Genomic DNA, 9,658 nt, shown 5'->3' with positions numbered 1-9,658 from the left:
TCTGCCACTTGTTGGAATGAAGACAATAAAGTAAATCAAATTTGTTGGCAATTTCATAAGTACCCACGTTGATATGGCCAAAAAAACAATAAAATCATGAAATTGTTGAAATCTGCGGAACTGCAACAGCAGCGAAAATGGTAACAGCTCGGGAAGTGAAAGAGGCAGCTGCCTGAAATTTTCCAAAGAGAATTACAAATAATCAGCAGAAATAAAATATACCCAAATGAATTTTAATTTTTTATATTTTATTTGTGGTGTGAAAGGGCTCACTTAAGGAGCTTCTTCCTGATTTTTTAACACCTAAGTATACTGGGTTTGTCCCGAAAGTAATAGGACCAAGTCGATTAATTAAACCAATCGTGACAATTCCTTAAAAATTTTCAAAATAGGCTCCTTCTGCGTCGATGGTTCGCTGCAGCGCTGCCAGCGCGATTTCCAAGCATTGAGGGCGCCACGGAAAACATTCTCCGGTATAGCCTTCAGAGCCAAGGTACATGCTTCTTGGATACCCTCTGTCATCTCAAAATGCCTGCCTTTCATCGACCGTTTGTAGGCAAGGAAACAGAAAAAGTCCGGTGGGCGACATATGGGTTGTATGGCGGCTGCGGAAGCGTTGGGAAGACGTCGTTGGTTAGGTAGTGGGGCGTTGTTGTGGTTAAACTTTCAATCGGCTGCCGATTGGTCTTTCGTTTGAGTATCTTGAGGATTGTAAGACTTGGCTTAGACGGTTTGTCTAGGAGGAACAAATTCATTGTGGACGATGCGTTTGATGTCAAAAAAGACAATGTTTCACATTGAACTAGCTCATTCTTCCCTACTCAAAGATCCATGACTCGTCCCCTGTGGTAAGCCTGCTTGATCATATCAAATGTCTCTGTCGCAGATTTATCGAGTTTTATACAGAATTTAATCGCGTACCTCTGTTCTAACGAATGCTGTACTTTCGGCTTGCACCACTCACAGAAACACGTCCTCTACCGAATCCAGTTGGACAAACCCCGTATTTATCTGAGAGAGGAAATTAATATTTTGATGAAAATCGAAAACTAAGGTAAAAATATAGATCGAAATAAGGTCGATATCTGCAAGGTAGCATAACGCTTCATCAGAGAATTCTTTATTTCAGGATCTGCTAACGGACGAAAGAGATGTTTTCCAGGTACAAGCTAAAGTTCCTTTTTTAGACCGCAGACGCTACATAATATAAAACGTAAAAGAGTCTCAAATCGGATTTTGCTTGCATACTTTTTTTTTGCAGCGCTTGTATTACCCATTCATTCATTACTGTGAAACTTCTGAAAATTTAAAGTAAACACTAACCCAACTGCTTGCGGAAAGTAAGGAATGCCGAAAAAGCAAAAAGTTAGATGTACCAAAGCAAAAACCAGACAACCTGTGCTGCCGTGGTCGCAGTCGTCGCTACTGTTATTTGCACCGAATGCCTTCGGCGCAGCTTCAACGGAACCACCATAATGGCGTAGCTTTTTATTTAAATTAGCGAATTCTTTGCTTAGTTTTGGTCAATGAACCATAATGATGCAAGTGGAAATACCAAAGCGTTTTCTAGCGACCAAAGACGCTGCGCATGCGCATTAGATCGGAACGTTGTCCCTAGCACGTTGCTGCTTGCTGTTGGCACGAGCGTTAACATCTTTGTCCATAGTCATATTTAGTGCTGGCCAACTATTTCGTGCAGTTGTCTATATGTAAGTGTGTGTGGGTGTTCATCTGTGTGTATTCGGCTTTTTGTTGGCGTGTACGAAATTCTTGTGGCAGCCGCTTCTGTTTACCCCGCCGGGTGCGCGAGCAACATGCAAAGTTTTTCTAGATTTATGGCGCTTTATGAGCTATCTCTTAGTTAATGGGGTGTTGAAAATGGCAAACGGAAACCCATTGTAACTGGCAGCGATGAGAGTACCGCCACTTATTTGGGCATAAATATTGCAGTAACTGTACATGTTGCACCGCCTTAATGCCAACATTTACATTATTATTGCGGAATGTTTACAGCAACGCACCTTTGAAGGGTGTTTGGTGTGCGTATGTTTTTGAGGTATGAACCGTCTTCGATTCGCCAAGCGTACTTTCCAGCGAATCGAACACACTATACCATCGGTATGAGACGATGCTGTATCAGTTCGTGTAGCACAACAATGGTTCGCTCGCTTCCATTCTGGAAACTTCGATGTGAAAGAGAGTCGATGAAATTATGGAGAATATTGGCCAGGACCGCATAAGCAGCCATGACATCGCTAAGGAACTTAACATTCATCATCAAACGCTTTTTATACATTTCCAAAAGGCTGGCTCGAAGCTCGATGTTTGGGTACCACATGAATTGTTTGTGAAGGACCGAATTAACATCAGCGATTCTTTGCTGAGACGAAGTGAAATCGAAACATTGCTGAAACGAATGGTATCAGGAGAGGAAAAGTGGATCAAATACGACAATAATGTGTGGAAAAGATCATGGTCTAAGCGTGGTGAAGATCAACAAGTGGTCGCAAAGACAGCATTGACGACTCGAAAGGTTATGCTGAGTGTTTCGTAAGATTGGAAAGGACTCATCCACTCTGAGCTGCTTCAGCCTGGTCGAAGGATTGATTCTCCATTTTACTGTCAACAACTGATGAAATTGAAGCAAGCGATCGAAAAAAATGGCCAGAATTGTTCAACAGAAAGGGCTTCGTCTTTCATCAGGACAACGCTATACTCGGCAAAAACTGGAAGAGCTTTATTTATTTATATTTTCTTTTGTTATTTATTAAATTTATATTTTCTTTTGTTCAAATCAAAAACTGAATTTTTTCTATTTACCCTACCCTCGCATAAGTAAACAGATAATTACGGAAAATGGTGTAATTTGGCAGCCATATTAGCAAAGACACAACCCCTCTATTAATGAACTGGTTCGTGTTTGAGATAATGTACACTTCGTGAACTGCCTTATCGACAACACAGCTATATCCGCCCAGCTGATGGTAGAATGTTGAAATAAATTAATTAACACAAATAATTTTGAAACTTACTAAATGCACCTTAATTTAAACAACATTTATTAAACCGCATTTATTCATTTTTTTACAACAGCTGGCAACATCGAACACAATAAACCGGTAAAGTTTTACGAAAATTCCAACTTCTTGATCAACTCATCACTGACATTTGATCACATATTCTTGCTTTATTATTTCAACAATATTTATATATTGTATATCTTTATTTTCAATTTTTAATAACAAATAAAAAGCTTCAATATTGTTTGAGAATTTAATAAAAAAATTTAAAAATATTTGTATATTATTTAAAACATTTATAAACTGAAATATTCCATTAATTATGCTGCGTGGCTGCTCGAAATTCACGAATTTATCACAGAGTGTAATAAGAAATCTTCCGCTGAATCCAACGCAATTCAAACGTTACATAGCCGATAAGTGTTGTCCCCCACAAGCATCAGAAGACACCGCAAATCCGGCGGACTCCAAACATTCTTTCAAAAATGACGCATTTACTCCACCTGACTTCGTACCGCTCACCGCATATCGCGCCTTGGATGACCCGAAGGAGGTGCTCGGTCCAGGCGCACACAAATGTAAAGACTACAAGAACCCCGAATATTTTGCCTACCATCGCTTCTCATTCTATGAACTGCAGAACGTCGCTTTGAATCTGGCTAAGAACTCGGAAGGCGGTGTGCTATATGAAGCAGAGAGTGGCTCAGAAAGCGACGAAGAATGTGGCGAAAAAAATGGTGCGACAGAAACCGAGAAAAGTGAGAAAAAAGAAACCGAAACGGAATGTGAAAACAGCAATGAAGATAAAGAGAAGGAGTGAGGATGGAGAAAAAGAAAACTGGAAGTGAATTTTCATTTTGAAGGAGGGGAGAGACAAACTTAAATAAATATATTTGTTACTGTTATATACGCGTCCATAAATATAATGTTAAATTTTTGTATATTTGTATGAGTTTTTTATAAAGGTTCCTCAGTTGCATATATATTTACAGTTATGCAACCCAACTGCTGCTCAGTTCATTCAATACCAGAACCTTTTAATATAATTGGTTTAGTTCAGACATGCACCTCTGACAAAATTCATGTTCTGCAACAGTCTGGCAACATTGAAGTGTCACTGCGCTTCCCTCGCCAAAGCGCCGTTATGTGTCAGTTTCCTTTTCGCGAACGTAAATGCAGGCCGCAGCTCAGGAGTGTTGAATAAAATATTGAAAATATTATTAAGAATCGCGGCAAGTGAGTGTTTCTAGTGAAAATGCGATAGTTCGGGTATTTATCTAGCATTGCGTTATAAAATAATACCGCGGGCGTTGATTTTTAAGTGTTAATTACGCGAGTGAATATGTGAGTGTTGGCAGAAGCAAGCGCTGCAAGCATGTGTGTGAAAGAAATTTGTGAAATTGATTGAGTAACAATACAACTGACCACAATTCAGTTATTTGCAGTTTTCAGGGTATGTAAATATTATATAATTTATATGTTTGTATTTACATTGCAAATATTTTGCTTAATATGTGCAATTGACATTTGCTGCCGACGGCTGCTAAGCCAAATATCGCTTGGCACACAGTTGTATCGCAATTGCAGTGTTATTCAAACTGTTGTGCAGTAAACGAAGCTATTCAAACCACGAAACAAATAATTATGTTTGAAGACCACTGAAATTTTGAATTTTTTACTTTGGAAATGAAATAACGGAAATTTTCGCTGCAAACTTAAATTCATTTATTAATATTTTTTTGTGTTTTTTGTATGCCATGTAGAAACTGCAAGTTGCACTTAAATGTCTAGATACTTAAAATGTGAGAACATGTTGAATACAAAAATATTAAAAAACATTGAATTGAATATTAGTAAGAATAAATTATATAAAGCTTGGTTAGTCACATAACGTTAACATGAACAACACTTTAGTATGAATAAATATTTATAAATGGACTTAGAAGAAAATAAAATAGTTCCTGTAAACATCAAAATACTAAACGGTTAGGTCCTTCGGCTGAGTAAGCTATAGATAACAATATTTTCAGAAAACATAAAGTAAGTCTAAATCACAAAGTTGTCGCTTGGAAATAAATATTTTACATAGAAATTATGAAAGCGTTTTTATATACATGCGTATAGTGGGTATTTATAACGGTTAACTGTTCATTCACGTTTCGTATGTTCTCGCAGAAAGCGTAGTAAAGCGTTGTTAGTGAGAGAGTTAGTGCGCGCGCGCCTGTGAGTATGTAAGTTTGTTAAGCAAAGACAGAAAAGCGATAGCTGAAATTCACCCAAATCCCGAAAATACAAATATACGAGTATATAAGTCAACTAAATAGCTCTCTACCACAAGTCTGTTAGTAATTAAATGCTACTGAGAAAAATGCAAACAAGTCTACAAACTAAATCTAAGTCTATGTTAATGCCGTTACTGATGGCGGCTGCTGCAAATCATAGTCCGTTATACAATAGCCAGGGTCCGTTGCCAAATCGCGTTGCTGACTGTTGATCACACTAGTTTTCTTTGAATACATTTACCGTTATACGCTAACACGCTCAATTTCTCTCCACATTCATTATTGTCTATTCTACACATTCGTTTGCATTTTCGTCCTACTTTCTCTCTCTCGTTTTATAATCGTTTGAATTTAAAATTATTTTTCGTTTTGTTATGTTTGTGTTCCGTTTTCCCGTCTCGTTTACCATGTCGACTTGCCACTACCGTTTCCGTTCGAACCACTGCCGCTGCTAGAGAAGAGGCTCTGCAAGCGTCTATTTGAATTTCTAAGTCCGTTGCGCAATACATTTCCCTCACGATCACTGCCGCGATCATCGGCGCCGCTGCTGCTGCTGTCGAAACCGCTCAAGCCGCTGCTGCCGCTACTGCCACTTAAGCCGCCGTTGGTGCGTCCCTTGATGCTGCCACCGCTGCCGCTGCTACCAGTGCCGCCGCTGAGCAGTCGCAGGCTGTTGCGTGTTAGTGTGTCATCATCGTCAGTGTCGAGCTGGTTCAGTAATTGGTCGGCGGCACTCAGGCGCCCGGCATCTCCACGTAGTGAAATGGTGCTGCTGCGTCCACCATTGCCGCTGCCATTGGTGATCTTTGTAGAGATGACGCTACGCATGCCTGTTGCGCCCGAGCTGCCGTCCAACAGCAATGGTGAGTGTATGACTTGAGCTTGTACCGTTGCGCTAGCCGGTTGAGTAATCACGATTTGCGGGAGGTTGGTGCGTTCGATGATCTGTCGTGCGCTACCGTCGCGCAACTCCTTCAGGGCGGTTAGGTCGCGTTGTTGGGCGTAGACGCTGCCGGTGGGTGTGCGTGACAAGATCGTGGGTGGGTGTGAAACAACGGTAGCGTGAACGCTGTGTCCGAGTGTACGTGAGGGCAGTGATTGCGACAGCAGTAGGGCTTGCTCGTTGGTCAGTCGCTCTTGTGCTTGTTGGGTTTGTGTACGCAATTGTTGTTGCTGTTGGCGTTGCTGCTGCTGCTGTTGCAGTTGTGCTAGTTGCTCCTGTTGTTCCTGCTGTTGTTGCTGTTGTTGTTTGTACTGTTGCTGAAACTGCTCCATCAGTTGCTGGGCTTGAGCGCGTGCCTGGGCTTCCGCCTGTATGCGCGCCTGCAACTCGGCGTCACTTTGTACCTGAGCCATGGCCTCGGCATGTGCCTTAGCCTGCGCTTGGAGTTGTGCTTCGGCGAGCGCCTGAGCTTCGGCATAAGATGCAGCCTGAGCTTGAGCTTCGGCGATGGCCTGTGTTTGAATTTGTGATTGCAGCGTTTCGAAACTGTTGTACCGTGAGGATGAAGCTGTGGCCGAAGCGGAAGCGCGCGAGCGCTCATCCACCAATTGTTTGGAGACTATGGCGTTGAAGCCGTTGATATCGTCAGCGGTGTACTCCACAACGCGGCGTGTGCCATCGGGTTCAACGAGCGAGTACTGAAAGAAAATTTATAATGTGATTTGGTGTATTTTGCTTTATATCCTCGCATAATCCTCTTTGAGTTAGTCATGCACCTCCGCTACTACTCCGCACTTACCTGTCCTTGCACTAGGTCACCATCGCGTTTTTCCTCCTGCTGCTTTTCGTCGCCGGTCAGCGTGTCGCGCACATCGTATGCGAAACTGTACTGCGGGTGGCTGTCATAGTCTTCGGACGAGTCGGTGGTGGTGTCAGTTTGCTCCTGCGATTGTTGGTCCTGTTGTTGCTGCTGCTGCTGGGTAATTGATGATTTCTGCTGCTGTTGCAGCTGCGAGAAATCAATCGCTTGCAAGTGAGAATAGGAGGCGTGCACCACATTGCACGACAGCAAGCATACACACAGAAGATAGTAGAACTGCAGAAGTAGATAAATAACGAGCCAACAAAATTAATTATTTAGCGTTGTGCCTAGCGAACACTTTTACATTTAAATGCGCATACTTTGTGTGTGGCACTATACTTGTTTGTTTTGTGTCTAAGTAAATTTGCACTTGCCACATCTCGCTTTTACAGCGCATTTGCCCCCGTTTTATGACGAGCGCGATTTCAGTGGCTCACAACACTTCAGGGAAATTAGCAACTGTCATTTTGATGAGGCGAATGCCGAGTGCAAGTGAACGAGTGAGTAAAAGAGTAAGCTTAATGAAATCGTAAATATTTTATGGTCAAACTGTCAGAAGCTCGCATGCGAATGCAAAATTACATTTGCTTATAAGCCAATCTACATGCAAGTATTTGCATGCAAGCACGCTCACGGCGCAAGTAGAGGTATACTTTAGTGAAAATTTGCAGTGGCTAAAGTCACTTAAAGAGCATGAATGTAGATAGTGGCGAAATTCCTACGGAGTTCGCTTATAATATACCGTCACTGGGGTTGTAGTTGCCGCTCTATTTGCAGTTGGAATAAAATATGTTGCAAGATCATAAAAAATGCCCCACTGGTGAGGAGAATATACTGCATTGCAGTAGACTAACGGTAATTAAATACAACTTTCACTTTAAAGGGGACTTTTGTGATTTTTTTAGATATATTCTCGGGTTATATTGGGTAGTCGAAAAAGTCTTTTCGTATTTTGTCAAAAAATTTCGTTGAGATTATATCTCCATATTGTGTTGGAAAAGTGAGATTTTAAGCTTCATTATGGCAAGCATATGTGGAATAAATTTTATTCAATATTCTTTAGCTTCGTGTTGCTGAAACAAATTTTTACGAAACCGTTTTCTAGCCGAGCACAAAAGTGGTTATTTGCAATCTGAAGTCAGAACATATCCATTTCAGTCTCTGCAAATGTAAGCGGCCCTTCATGAAAATAACGGCGCGTCAAATACAAATAATGCTAATAAATCAAAATGATGGCCAAAAATATTTTCATGAAACATGCCACCACTCTCCAACCCTCATTCAATTTTCCTGGCAACATGTTGCTGAAGAATTCATTATGAAAGCGTTGTCATAAAGTTGTCAATTGAATAATTTGCAATAACAAACAACATTTCACTCAGTCAGTACAAAAAGCGAGCAAAACGCCAAAGGACGAACAATCGTCAATTTGAACATGCAACATAAAAGGGGCGCATGTGTATGTGTATTGAATGAAATCGAGTTCAATAAAGCAATATTTGAATATTTGCATTGTGAAATATTTATGAATACGTTTCATTGTAGCTTTATATTTACGGCAGTGCTACTACAAGCACTGTATTGTGTAAGGGAGTATCCGGTGACAAGTGTCCACATTGTTGGTATTGTATTGTGCGTGTGTGTGTAAAGTGGTGTGGCAGCAATGATTTATAGGCGCACAAGCTATGCCGGTTGCAATAAAGAATGACAATTTGCCATGAAGGACTTTGCATGTACTGTTATAGAAGAGAGGCCAGTGCAAGTTTGTGGGTATAATGTGTTTTTATTACGAGGAGTAACTTTCACAACATTCAACGTTTCGTGACAATGCGGTCTGCTGCGGGATTAATATTGATAACGACTTGACCGCTGCATTGGCAAACAATTAAGTTAAAGCAAGGCGTCAAGCGTTAGGAAGCTCGGAAGGTCGTTTCTTTCATATATAGAAAGAAGTTGGAAGGGCTACTTCCAGTTCGTGGTTCTTTAAATAAAGGTCTAATGTTTCACAGTTGACACAAAAACGTATACTAAACACACTTTTGAAAGAAATTTCATTTAATACGCTCTAAACATATAACTGAATGCCGTTATATTGGAATCAACGTTAAAAAATTCTTCAACGAATGTCCAGTTAACCAACACATACCCGTTTCATTATTGCTGCTGAAATGTTTCTATGTTTCTCCACTTAGAAAATCACTTTTCAAATTGCTTGAAATTAGATTCAATACTTTTTTATCGCTTTTATATATTTATTTTTCTTCTTTTCACTTGCACAAATATACAAGGTACTCTAGATTCAATCCTTGGAGGCACACTTTGTTGCACGTTCACTTATTGAATGGCACTTTGTCAAGAGACGCACACCCAACTGTTGTCCGAGAATGCAATAAAACTTTTGATGGCTTCTCAAACTTGCCACCAGCTTTTATAGTTCGTTACTTGGTCAGCGATGTGTGTCGCATAAAATGGAGCTTGCTTTTCGACAACTAAAACGTGCAACAAAAAAGCGTTGTTGGCGCTTACGCGTCACACAATATCCGAAAAGATT

General features: G+C 40.7%; 2 protein-coding genes across 2 annotated transcripts; one reads left to right on the top strand and one right to left on the bottom strand.

Moving 5' to 3' along the window:
• The first annotated feature begins 3,179 nt into the window (after nt 1-3,179).
• Nucleotides 3,180-3,963, top strand: LOC105229206 (uncharacterized). The gene has a single exon (XM_011209325.4). It carries the CDS (start codon nt 3,343-3,345, stop codon nt 3,838-3,840), a length of 498 nt encoding a protein of 165 aa, XP_011207627.2. The 5' UTR covers nt 3,180-3,342; the 3' UTR covers nt 3,841-3,963.
• A 765-nt stretch (nt 3,964-4,728) lies between these two features.
• On the bottom strand, nt 4,729-9,492 carry LOC105229205 (ras-interacting protein RIP3). Its single transcript, XM_011209324.3, has 3 exons — nt 9,254-9,492; nt 7,045-7,341; nt 4,729-6,943 (listed from the first exon to the last, which is right to left on the bottom strand). Exons 1-3 carry the CDS (start codon nt 9,260-9,262, stop codon nt 5,705-5,707), a joined length of 1,545 nt encoding a protein of 514 aa, XP_011207626.2. The 5' UTR covers nt 9,263-9,492; the 3' UTR covers nt 4,729-5,704.
• Between the last annotated feature and the right edge of the window lie 166 nt (nt 9,493-9,658).

Source organism: Bactrocera dorsalis, chromosome 1 (genome assembly GCF_023373825.1).
Source record: "Bactrocera dorsalis isolate Fly_Bdor chromosome 1, ASM2337382v1, whole genome shotgun sequence".
NCBI lineage: Eukaryota > Metazoa > Arthropoda > Insecta > Diptera > Tephritidae > Bactrocera > Bactrocera dorsalis.
This window is presented reverse-complemented; position numbering and strand designations above follow the sequence as displayed.